This window comes from Ranitomeya variabilis, chromosome 2 (genome assembly GCF_051348905.1).
Source record: "Ranitomeya variabilis isolate aRanVar5 chromosome 2, aRanVar5.hap1, whole genome shotgun sequence".
Classification (NCBI taxonomy): Eukaryota; Metazoa; Chordata; class Amphibia; order Anura; family Dendrobatidae; genus Ranitomeya; species Ranitomeya variabilis.
In genome coordinates, this window is record NC_135233.1 from 856,785,423 (window position 1) to 856,799,204 (window position 13,782).

General features: G+C 41.0%; 1 protein-coding gene across 4 annotated transcripts in view; it reads right to left on the reverse strand.

Annotated features, from left to right (window-relative positions):
* MASP1 (MBL associated serine protease 1) overlaps positions 1 to 13,515 on the reverse strand; it is a 258,790-nt gene extending 245,275 nt beyond the window's left edge. For all 4 annotated transcript variants that reach the window (XM_077290264.1, XM_077290263.1, XM_077290266.1 and 1 more), the window contains exon 1: positions 13,400 to 13,515. In XM_077290264.1, the coding sequence (XP_077146379.1) occupies positions 13,400 to 13,404 (5 nt within the window). In that variant the 5' untranslated portion in view covers positions 13,405 to 13,515. The remainder of the gene's footprint in view (positions 1 to 13,399) is intronic.
* Between the last annotated feature and the right edge of the window lie 267 nt (positions 13,516 to 13,782).

Below are 13,782 nucleotides of genomic sequence, written 5' to 3' on the forward strand. Positions count from 1 at the left end.
ACTACCAGGCGTATCACTGAAAATGATTTGATTACTGCAGTATTTTACATTTCAAAGAATTTCTTTCAAAACTCAAGACATTTGCTGGGATGAATTCCATTTCGTGCATGAGTGTCAATCTTTCTGCACACAATTCTTATGTAAATGAGTTTATTCAGTGCTATCTTAGGAGTAAGTCGTTATTTAGATTCACATTTGTATGTAGAGGAATAAACTTACATGACAATTAGAAGCTTGTAGAAAACAAAATTATACATTTTAGTTAATTGACACTAGTTTTATAGTTTTATTATAATTTTTCATGCTCTTTGCTCTATTGGTTCATTGTTTGTTGCTTCTTGTTTTTTAAGTTTTGGCTTTTTTTTTTAAATATTGAAAAACAGCATTTCTCAGGTTTTTAGCCTGTGCTGACAGTCTAAATACGGGTTGCGAGAAAGAGGAAAATGTAACAAACTTCACTCTCCCTGGCAAACAATAAAATGTATAAACATACCTGACAGCTCTGGAATAACAAGCTGTGTATTTCACTTATTTATTTCATATTATTTACCAAAGTTAATAAAATTTAATTTATAATCATAAGCATACTTAGCTAACATCATTAATATAGACATTCATTATTAAACTATAAATTAACTTCAGGTGGCTGGTTAATAGAATTACTTTCACTTGTCACTAACATATTAATTTCATGTCCAATAAACAATAATTCTTATTTATCATCAAAATCATGCATTTTGTGTGTATACTGAATTTCACTGTTTCTCAACTCCAGTTCTCGATTACCCTCAAGTACTTGTTTTCAGAGTTTTGCAATGAAATCGCCACAATATAAAAACGGTGTCAATTTGAAGTAAACCCATATTTTGGCGAACATGTGGGCAATATAAATATGAGCAGGATTACCAAATGTCCCAAACAGATAAGATATTCCAAAATCATGACCAGTGCCACTTAGGCTATTCATATGACTTGTAGGGTGTCAAATACCCCATAGTATATGAAGGACTTAGAGTCTCCATGCATGTGCATGTCTTGTTGTGAATTCTGTTCTTGGGCTCCCTCCGGTGGTTATAAGTGGTAGCGCTGCTGTCTGTCTGTCCTTCACAGCAGTTATCAAGTGTGTCCACTCTGGACTGGGCTATTTAGTCTGGCTTCACCCTTTAGTCAGTGCCAGTTGTCCATTGTTTTCTGGAGGATTCACATCCCTTCATGGTTTCTCCTGCTTCCTGGTCTTTTCACCAAGATAAGTTCTGCTTGTTTTGCAGCCCACATTTTGTGGGCCTCATTGTTCAGTGCATTTCATGTTTTTTCTTGTCCAGCTTAATCTGTGTAAGGATTTATGCAGTCAAGCTGGAGTCTCTGGAGAGGCAGATATGCCCTCCATGTCTTTAGTTAGTTGTGGAGTTTTTTGTATTTTCTGTGGTGGATATTTCCTAGTATTTTAATACTGACCGCATAGTTCTCTGTCCTATCTTTCCTATTTAGCTTGTTTGGCCTCCTTTGCTAAATCCTGTTTTCAGCCTGTGTATGTTTTTTCCTCTCCTCTCACAGTCAATATTTGTGGGGGGCTGCCTATCCTTTGGGAATTTTCTCTGAGGCGAGATAGTTTTCCCTTTTCTATCTATAGGGTTAATTAGTCCTCCGGCTGTGTCGAGGTGTCTAGGATCAGTAGGTACATTCCACGGCTACTTCTAGTTGCGGTGTTAAGTTCAGGGTCCGCGGTCAGTACACATACCACCTTCTCCAGGGTACGTCCAATGCTACTCCTAGGCCACCAGATCATAACATGTCTCCACTGAAAGGCGGCAATTATTTTACTGTAAGTGCAGCCTTGAAATTAAAATGTAAAATGTGTGGGTTCACTTCCATATGTAACTGTATCTATTCAGATGAATTAGTCACTATGTTGACATGTCTGTTATGGTTCTGGTGGTTAGGAACACATGAACTGACCTGATAAGTAAACCAAAATAAGGACAAGCTCTGGGGATGTGGGAACTTTACTGACCGCAATCCTGATCCTATCAAACACACACTATAGGCAGCCGTGGAGCATACCTGACTCGGCCTAGACACCTCTTCACAGCCTGAGAAACTAGCTACCCCTAGAGAGAAACAAAGCCTCACTTGCCTCAGAGAAATTTTCCCCAAAGAGTAGGCAGCCCCCACAAATAATAACGGTGAGTTAAAAGGAAAACACAAACATAGAAATGAAAACAGGTTTTAGCAAATGAGGCCCGCTAGTAACTAAATAGTCAGAAGATAGCAAGGAATCTGTGCGGTCAGTATAAAATACTACAAAAATTATCCATGCAGAGAATACAAAAAGACCCCCACACCAACTCACGATGTGAGGGGCGCAACTCCGCACCCCAGAGCTTCCAGCTAGCAATCAAATAGCATATAAGCAAGCTGGACTGAACTCATCATATACTGAGAAACATTTTCAAAAAGCAATGAGCAAAAATGGACTAGTATGAACTTAGCTTCTCCACGAGGAGACAGGTCACAAGGGAAGTCCCAGAGAGATCTGAACCAGTACTGAATACAACGACAGCAGGCAACAAAGTAAAGGTCCAGATGGAGTTAAATAGGCAGCAAGCCTAGCAGAATACGAGGCAGCTGGGGTCCAGCTACAGACCAGCCATAACACTCAAAGCCATCAGAGGGAGCCCATGAACAGAACTCACAAAGTACCACTCATGACCACAGGAGGGAGACCGAGAACGGAATTCACAACACATGTCCAGTAATCATCTGTTAGAACAGATGCACAGAACAGACACAACTTTTTATTCCGGCTAAAGAAGCCTGATTGCAACTGGATCCTTTAACATTGAAGTCTATAGAAATGAATCCATTAACTCCATAATGACCGACGATACGCTTTTAACAGCGGCAATTAAGGGTACTTATTCCTTAGCTCCGCTTTTTACTGGCATTGAGAAATAAGTGCACAGCGCCCCCCAGTGTCGGAATTTCTCCAGGGTGTCAGCTACCGGGAGAACATGATTTGGGTCAGTTTTTACTGACCCCAGTGTTGCAATGGCCGTTATTAATGGAATAACGGCGACCGCAAAAAAAGTCAGATTTCCCATTAAATTTCTCTATCCTCTTATGTCATCACACATCAGAGCAGAGAGAAATGGGTCCCCATGATCTCCCCCGGAACCTCCGGTGTCCCTGCATCCTCCTGTGAAGTTCCCTTTCTGGTGGCGTCTTCTTCCGGGAAAAAAATGGCGGGCGCATGCGCAGTGCGTCCACCTAGATCTGCCGGCTGACAACCGGCAGCAATAGGAAATTTTTCCTATTGGTTCATTTTGATCACTGTGATAGACCCTATCACAGTGATCAAAATAAACAAAATAGTAAATCAAACCCCCCTTTATCACCCCCTTAGTTAGATAAAAATAATAAAATAAAAAAAGTATTTATTTCCATTAGGGTTAGAGTTGGGCTAAAGTTAGGGTTTAGTTAAAGTTAGGGTTGGACTAGGGTTACGGTTGGGCATGGGTTAGGGTTGGGGCTAAGGTTAGGCTTTGGCTAAAGTTAAGGTTGGGCTAAAGTTAGGGTTGGCCTAGGGTTAGGGTTGTGGTTATGGTTGGGATTATGGTTATGGCTGGGATTAGGGTTAGGGGTGTGTTAGAGTTAGGTTTGTGGTTAGGGTTATGGTTAGGGTTGGGATTAGCGTTAGGTTTGTGGTTAGGATTATGGTTAGGGTTGAGATTAGTGTTAGGGGTGTGTTGGGGTTAGGGTTGGAGTTAGAATTGGAGGGGTTCCACTGTTTTGGTACATCAGGGGTCTCCAATCGTGACATGGTCCCACCATTGGTTCCAGCCAATTTTGCATTTAAAAAGCCAAATGGCGCTTCCTCCCTTCTGACCCGTGCCATGCACCCAAACAGTGGCTTTCCCCCACATAAAGGGTATTGGCATACTCAGGAAAAATTGCACAACTTATTTTGTGGTCCATTTTCTCCTGATACCGTCGTGGAAATAAAAAAATTGGTTTCAAAATAATTTGTTTGTGAAAAAAGTAAAATGTTCATTTTTTCCTTCCACATTGCTTTAGTTCTTGTGAAGCACCTGAAGGGTTAATAAACCTCTTGATTGTGGTTTTGTGAACTTTGATGGGTGCAGTTTTTAGAATGGTGTCACTTTTGGGTATTTTCTGTTATATTGACCCCGCAAACTCACATCAAATGTGAGGTGGTCCCTAAAAAGAATGGTTTAGTAAATTTTGTTGGAAAAAAGAGAAATCGCTGGTCAACTTTTAACCCTTATAACGTTCTAAAGAAAAAGCTATGTTTCCAAAATTGCGGTGATGTAAAGTTGATTTGTGGGAGATGTTATTTCTTAACTATTTTGTGTGACACCACTCTCTGATTTAAGGGTACAAAAATTAAACGTTTGAAAATAGCAAAATTGTCAAAATTTTTGACAAATTTCTGTTTTTTTCATAAATAAACCCAAGTTATATCGAAATAAATTTTACCGTTAACATGATGTCACGGGGATACAAGGATGGCGAGAGCTAATAACCCGGGCCCCTGCAATTTCCCTCAGACTAGGGTAACCCTGTCTGACCCTCTACCTGAAGTTTACACTGAAGGTGTGCATGTTCAGGCCTCCACCCTCACCCTGATTCCTGATTCAGCCCTAGACTGCACACCACCGCCCACCACACATAGAATGCAATAGACCAATACCCACAATTATAACAAACAAGGATAAAGGAAAATATACACCATGCCGCAGTCAATCAGGAATACACTATAAAGGTGCAGGGCAAAAATAAATACAAATATAGGAAGGAGTAAATAAGACAAAGGAAAATACACCACCAGCAACGATTCTCCAACAACCTGCTCTCCACTCCGGACCGAGATAACTACGGATAAGACAGAAGCTATAATCGTCGACGCCCAAAGATCAGGAGAACCATTTAAAGGAAATGGGCATGGCCCAGCTTCCAATCCGAGGATCAGATAAATTAACCCCGGAGAAGCCAGACAAAAACTAGCTGACGCCAATGAGCAAACAGTGGTCAAACGGGGAATTACCGCTGTCTGTCAGACGACCTGGTCTGAACAGTGTCCGACATGACACATGAAGTACAATATGTCACAAAAAGACATTCTCAAAATCAGTGGGATACGTAGAAGCGTTCTAGAGCTATAACTTCATAAAGTGACAGTGGTCAGAATTGTAAACTTTGGCTTGGTCATTAAGGACAAAATTGGCTCTGTCACTAAGGTGTTAAATAATAGCCATCTATTTTTCCATCATTTGAAAAAGATCCGTTATTTGGTTACCGGATCAGGTTCAAATGGAGGAAAAAGAAAGGCTATCCTTTTTCAATAGAATGTTAAAAAAAGAAAGTGCTTAGAACTGCTGATTTTTTAACTAGTAGTAGTCGATCTAAAATCATATAAATTTTGGCTCCATTAGATGTCATAAAATGCAAAGGTTTTATACAGTTTCCTTCTCACATTGCTTTTTTTTAATTACTGTGTTATGAAATTAAATTCCACTGCTACATGAAAGCATCAACTTTCAGTTCACACAGATTTACCCTCTTGAGATGCAATTGTTATTTGACTATTATACTATTGAGCTTTACTTTAACTTTTTGACATTGCTGTGTCTCAGCTAATTACGGCTGTAGTAGCCTTAAGTCAGGGGACATTGAGACGCTCATAAGACGCTCATATTCTGTAAATCAATACATTCATATTGGTTTCAAAAGTTGTTAGACTTTGGATGTTGATTGCTGACACATCTGAAGTTGAAAGATGGCAGTATTACTGATTAAGTAATTGAAAAATTAAATACAAAAATGGCCATCTGTCGTTTGTACCAGCGATGCCCAACAGACAATTCTGCCATCTAATACCAAATAACACTTTGCTATTTAGCGATACTGGACATACAGGAAGCACAACTCCATTGCACAAAATCCTCCGATTACATCACCCCAAAGACAGGCAGACCCTGAGTCTATACAGACTGAGTGCCCACAGACTAGAGGTGGAAACAGGTTGGCACTGACAGACATACAATCCATGAGAGAACAGACAGTGCCAGCAGCGCCAGCAGGGGGCACTGGAGGACGAGGCGCACTTCCTGCTTCACTGCAACAAATACTCAGCAGTGAGGGCCTCCGACTTCCAGAGACTTTCCATTCACATCCCGGACTTCCCAACCATGGACGAGGAGAGGAAACTCTGCATCCTACAGGGGGAAGAGGAATCAAAAGTGGAGATCGCCGTCCAATACGTCACCATATGTCATAAGCTAAGAGGAACCTAAAACCCCCAAATGGACTATTGTTTCCCAAATTGTGCCCCCAACACCCCATTCCCATAATCCCCGATGCCATCCCCTGTCATTTTTATTTTCCTTGCTTTGGCAACACTAAATGTATTTTGGTTCTGTCAATAAAGCCAGTTTGAGTTTGAGTTGAGTATAACTTGTGCACTCAGAAGAACAATGATGTGGAGCTTTAGACAATAACTGATGTTTGGAAAAACTACTGCTAGATCTTCTATAAGCAGTCCACGAAAGAGAAAATCATCATTCTCACACACCACATGTTCGATGTGCAAAAAAAAAGAAAATAAATAATGCATGAGAAATCATCATTACCGCAAATTGTAGTAATTGAAAACGGTTCAAAATGGGAGCAATAAAATGTTCTAGCACTTCTTCATGTTATCATCTGAAATATCTCTTTGTGAAATTGCTTTGTGCAAATACATGAAAACACATTGGACTTTTGTGTCATTTTTTTTAAAATAGATCAGCAAGGTACAAATTTCAATTGCTCCAGAGTCCCTACTTTCAGGAGTCATATTCATACAATATGAAAGTGGTTTTCTGAGTTTTCAAAAAAGTAGGCAAATAATTGGTAAAAAAATATTAAAAGAAACATTACTAATCCTCATCAGTTCCAAAACTACAGCTTCATTGCTCCCTGCCTGTCTTTGTGCACTTGACTGGAGTGACAATGTGTCATATACCACAGGTTACCACTGCAGCCAATCACTTGCCTCAATGGTCTTGCTCAATATGATGGTGGCCTTGTGTTCTGTTATATCTGTAGCCTAGTGCACAGAGCACTGGAAAGGCAGTTCAGTAATAGTGAGCATTCAATATGGATGTTAGGTTTTTATATTACTTTACCTAATTTCCTATGTTAACTGACTTTTTTTGACAAATCAGAAAAACTATTTAACCCCTTCACCCCCAAGGGTGGTTCGCACGTTAATGACCAGGCAAATTTTTACAATTCTGACCACTGTCCCTTTATGAGGTTATAACTCTGGAACGCTTCAACGAATCCTGGTGATTCTGACATTATTTTCTCGTGACATATTGTACTTCATGATAGTGGTAAAATTTCTTTGATATTACCTGCGTTTATTTGTGAAAAAAACGGAAATTTGGCAAAAATTTTGAAAATTTCGCAATTTTCCAACTTTTAATTTTTATGCAACTAAATCACAGTGATATATCACACAAAATACTTAATAAGTAACATTTCCCACATGTCTCCTTTACATCAGCACTATTTTGGAACCAAAATTTTTTTTTGTCATTTTGAGGGGTCTATATGATAGAAAATACCCAAGTGTGACACCATTCTAAAAACTGCACCCCTCAAGGTGCTCAAAACCACATTCAAGAAGTTTATTAACCCTTCAGGTGTTTCACAGGAATATTTGGAATGTTTAAATAAAAATGAACATTTAACTTTTTTTCACAAAAAATTTATTTCAGCTCCAATTTGTTTTATTTTACCAAGGGTAACAGGAGAAAATGGACCCCAAAAGATGTTGTACAATTTGTCCTGAGTACGCCGATACCCCATATGTGGGGGTAAACCACTGTTTGGGCGCATGACAGAGCTCGGAAGCGAAGGAGTACCATTTGACTTTTCAATGCAAAATTGACTGGAATTGAGATGGGACGCCATGTTGTGTTTGGAGAGCCCCTGATGTGCCTAAACATTGAAACCCCCCACAAGTGACACCATTTTGGAAAGTAGACTCCCTAAGGAACTTATTTAGAGGTGTGGTGAGCACTTTGACCCACCAAGTGCTTCACAGAAGTTTATAATGCAGAACCGTAAAAATAAAAAATCATATTTTTCCACAAAAATTATATTTTTGCCCCCAATTTTTTATTTTCCCAAGGGTAAGAGAAGAAATTGGACCCCAAAAGTTGTTGTACAATTTCTCCTGAGTACGCTGATACCTCATATGTGGGGGTAAACCACTGTTTGGGCGCATGGGAGAGCTCGGAAGGGAAGGAGTGCCATTTGACTTTTCACTGCAAAATTGACAGGAATTGAGATGGGACGCCATGTTGCGTTTGGAGAGCCACTGATGTGCCTAAACATTGAAACCCCCCACAAGTGACACCATTTTGGAAAGTAGACCCCCTACGGAACTTATCTAGAGGTGTGGTGAGCACTTTGACCCACCAAGTGCTTCACAGAAGTTTATAATGCAGAGCTGTAAAAATGATACAAACATTTTTTCCCACAAAAATTATTTTTTAGCCCCCAGTTTTGTATTTTCCCGAGGGTAACAGGAGAAATTGGACCCCAAAAGTTGTTGTCCAATTTGTCCTGAGTACGCTGATACCCCATATGTGGGGGGGAACCACCGTTTGGGCGCATGGGAGGGCTCGGAAGGGAAGGAGCGCCATTTGGAATGCAGACTTAGATGGAATGGTCTGCAGGCGTCACATTGCGTTTGCAGAGCCCCTAATGTACCTAAACAGTAGAAACCCCCCACAAGTGACACCATTTTGGAAAGTAGACCCCCTAAGGAACTCATCTAGATGTGTTGTGAGGGCTTTGAACCCCCAGGTGTTTCACTACAGTTTATAACGCAGACCCGTGCAAATAAAAAATATTTTTTTTTCCACAAAAATTATATTTTAGCCCCCAGTTTTGTATTTTTCCAAGGGTAACAGGAGAAATTGGACTCTAAATATTGTTGTCCAATTTGTCCTGAGTACGCTGATATCCCATATGTTGGGGTAAATCCCTGTTTGGGCGCACGGGAGAGCTCAGAAGGGAAGGAGCAGTTTAACTTTTTCAATGCAGAATTGGCTGGAATTGAGATCGGATGCCATGTCGCGTTTGGAGAGCCCCTGATGTGCCTAAACAGTAGAAACCCCCCAATTATAACTGAAACCCTAATCCAAACACACCCCTAACCCTAATCCCAACGGTAACCCTAACCACACCTCTAACCCAGACACACCCCTAACCCTAATCCCAACCCTATTCCCAACCGTAAATGTAATCCAAACCCTAACCCTAACTTTAGCCCCAACCCTAACCCTAACTTTAGCCCCAACCCTAACTGTAGCCTTAACCCTAGCCCCAACCCTAACCCTAGCCCTAACCCTAGCCCTAACCCTAGCCTTAGCCCTAACCCTAGCCCTAACCCTAGCCCTAACCCTAACCCTAGCCCTAACCCTAACCCTAGCCCTAACCCTAACCCTAGCCCTAACCCTAGCCCTAACCCTAACCCTAGCCCTAGCCCTAGCCCTAACCCTAATGGGAAAATGGAAATAAATACATTTTTTACATTTTTTAATTTTTCCCTAACTAAGCGGGTGATGAAGGGGGGTTTGATTTACTTTTATAGCGGGTCTTTTAGCGGATTTTTATGATTGGCAGCCGTCACACACTGAAAGACACTTTTTATTGCAAAAAATATTTTTTGCGTTACCACATTTTGAGAGCTATAATTTTTCCATATTTGAGTCCACACAGTCATGTGAGGTCTTGTTTTTTGCGGGACGAGTTGACGTTTTTATTGGTAACATGTTCGGGCACGGGAGATTTTTTGTTCGCTTTTTATTCCGATTTTTGTGAGGCAGAATGACAAAAAACCAGCTATTCATGAATTTCTTTTGGGGGAGGCGTTTATACCGTTCCACGTTTGGTAAAATTGATAAAACAGTTTTATTCTTCGGGTCAGTATGATTACAGCGATACCTCATTTATATCATATATTTATGTTTGGCGCTTTTATACGATAAAAACTATTTTATAGAAAAAATAATTATTTTGGCATCGCTTTATTCTGAGGACTATAACTTTTTTATTTTTTCGCTGATGATGCTGTATCGCAGCTCGTTTTTTGCGGGACAAGATGACGTTTTCAGCGGTACCATGGATATTTATATCCGTCTTTTTGATCGCGTGTTATTCCAATTTTGCTTGGCGGTATGAGAATAAAGCGTTGTTTTTTGCCTCATTTTTTTTTTACGGTGTTCACTGAAGGGGTTAACTAGTGATATAGTTTTATAGGTGCGGTCGTTACTAAATATGTGTACTTTTATTGTTTGATTTTTTTTTTATTTAGATAAAGAAATGTATTTATGGGAATAATATATATATTTTTTTCTTTATTTAGGATTTTTTTTCTTTTTTTTTACACATATGGAAACTTTTTTTTAAACTTTTTTACTTTGTCCCAGGGGGGGACATCACAGATCGCTGATCTGACAGTTTTCACAGCACTCTGTCAGATCGGCGATCTGACTCACAGTGCTGCAGGCTTACCAAGCGCTTGCTCTGAGCAGGCACTCGGTAAGCCACCTCCCACTGCTGCAGGGAGGAGAAGTAAGAGACCCTCGCAGCTACGCGATCACATCGCGTTGCTCTGGGGGTCTCAGGGAAGCCCGCAGGGAGCCCCCTCCCTGCGTGATGCTTCCCTGTACCGCCGGCACACCGCGTTCATGTTTAATCATGGTGTGCCGGGGGTTAATGTGCCGGTGGCGGTCCGTGACCGCTCCTGGCACATAGTGTCAGATGTCCGCTGTGATAGGCAGCTGACACCCGGCCGCGATCGCGCTGGACGTACTATTCAGTCCTTGGGAATTAGGGCCCACCCCACATGGACGGAATAGTACGTCCAATGGCAGAAAGGGGTTAAAGGGGTTGTCCGGTCCAAATCGATAATTCTACAGTTACTCAGAGTAACTGCAGACTTATGAATCCCCTTGGTGCATGCATTGTGTGCTGTGGGGATTCACCAGTTTCTGACCCAGGATCGGAGGGTATGTATGCATCAAACATACTACTGGCCAATGGGCACCCTCTTGTCGGCCATGCCCACTGAACAGCCTTGTCACTAGATGGGGCATGGCCTCGCTCCATACAAGTGTATGGATCGAGGCCATGCCCACTATAACTATATCGCATTCTGATAGATGCTACTTTGCAAGTGCCCCCACCAGTGCCATTTTGCTTGAGAAAAAAAATATTGGCTCCATCAAGATGGTGCACCAGAATCTATTGGCGATAGATGCTACTGCGCAGGTGTCGTCGGTACCATTTTGATGGATCCAATTTTTTTCTCCAGCAAAATGGCACCAGCAGCAGTGCTTGCGCATTAGCATCTATTGGAATGCGACAGATGCAACTGAGCAGGTGCCGTTACCAGTGTCATTTTGATGAAGATATTTTTTTTTCTCCACAATAATATATGACTAAATCATAAATGCATATATGTATATTAGCCAATGCCAATGTATCATGCTACAGCTCAGGCACCGCCACTGGCGCCATTTTGATGAACGTTAATTTTTTTGCAGCCATATATGATATGCAGTATGTCATGAAATAGGGGGCAGGTCACTAAAGGATCAGTGAGCTGTCATAAACCCATACAGACGAACATGTAAGCAGAGCACCACATAAAGACCCCCCCCCACAGGCCTCCTCAGAGCACAAGCATATCATTAACTGAAAACTACAAATAAAGATTAAACAACAACCCCAAGATGGATTTCATCAACTGAGGTATAATTTTAATCAGTATAACTGCGTCAGCCTGACACTGTCTATAGTTTACTGAGCAAAATCCAGCTGACAGGTTCCCTTTAAACCAAGTACAGAACTTAACTTTCTAATAAAAAAGGATCTACACACATGTTCCATACACAAAGTAGTCATATATAAGCTCACACAAACCCTATAGTCCAGACTGTAAGATCATTGTGTAATGACTCCTAAGGTGTCACTGGCGCTGCCCAGGGGGTGCTATCAGGGGGCGCATGAATGAGCGCAGGGAGTGCAGGCAGAAGGAACACAGTGCACAAGGACCTTAGACTAGTGTAGTGAGCACAGGACCTGGCACTGAGCGTTCACGTGACCGGGGGCGGAGCCACCGCTCTTGAGTGCAGGGAAGGACACTGAGCAGGCAGAGCACAGTGCAAAGACACTAAACGTGGTCAAGGAGAGCCATGAGTCAGAAGCCAGATGAACACACAGTACCTAGGGTCAAGACAAAGAGTAAATGGGGACAAGCCAAGGGGGTCAGATAACCAGGAGAGATACAGTAGTACAAAAGCAGGATACAGAGGCAGAAGTCAGTGGACAAACCGAGGCAGGTACTGCCAACATTAAATAGCCGCCCCAAAACCAAAGAGAGGCAGACTGAATTAACCCTGACCTGACCAGGATGGAGGCGGAACCATCCTGTCCAGAGTCATGACACATTGTTTAGGAAATCATTGAAGGTTAGACAAACTATTTAAATCCTGCACCAACTGAGATATACTGTAGACATTGCATTGAAAATAGCGCAAGCACATGTTAAGAGTGCATGACCATCACAACTCTTTTGTGAAAAGAGTATGACATTTCAGGTTTAGGCATGCACTCTCATTGTACATAACTCAAAATTACATTTTTTTATGAAAGTACCCCAAATTGTATCATTTAGTTTCTACTACTTTGTGATTTCTATCTCTATTGAAAGTATTACAAAGAAGACATTTTTGGGGGATATATGTGTGGGGCCCTACCTCAATTACATAATTCAGATGCAAACTATTATGCTTTGTACTATTAGTGTTTAAATGTTACCATAAACTAAAGTAGAACTAATTATACAGGCTGCAGTACTAGTAACACCCTCTCTGCTTTGAATAAAGTGATGGTGTCTCGTAATAATTAGATGTACATATCACATGATGTCATATAGCTTTACTCATGGCAGATTTATTTAATAACTCGTCGTATATGAAGAACAACAGAAAAATCTGAAAAATTATATATATATATATATATATATATATATATATATATACATATTTGGAGAGGAAAAAAGTTTTCTTTTAACTTTGCACCATAGGTTGAAGCTTAGAAGAAGCAGTTATATAACATAAGCACAGGAAACAGGCAGACAAGCTGTTCTACATATAATCAACTACTTCTAAGAGTTTATTTACCAGATTCCTGATGCAAACCGTTTATGACTTTCTACTAAAACAATCCAACATCCTTAATCATCATAAATCATCTCCAAGTTATGACTTGGAGTTTCCTCGACACCTTTTGACTTAGTGCTTTTCTTACTAACCTCATGTTGGCAGCCTGTGCTGCTCTCTGCCTTGTATCTCCTTTGTGTATGTGTGTGTGTGCCTGGTCCCAATTGCTGCTCTGCTTGGGTCTATCTTTGTTGTGCGGCTTCTGTGTTGTGTGCCTGGGAGCGAGTGCTGCTATTCTGTACTCTGGTCACGCCTCCTCGTCTGTAACTGTTCCTCAGTAAGAAAAAAGAAAAGCCTGACAGGACTTTAGAATAAGTACTTAGGTTGGAAGGGAAAGAAGAAGTAAAGAGCTATTTGTTCAAAACTACTCCCCGAAGTGTTACAATTATACCACAAGTACAACTTCCAGACCTCCACAAGGTATAAGGCCACATTAGGAAATTGAGCGATTAATTGTAATCAGTATTGCAAGACT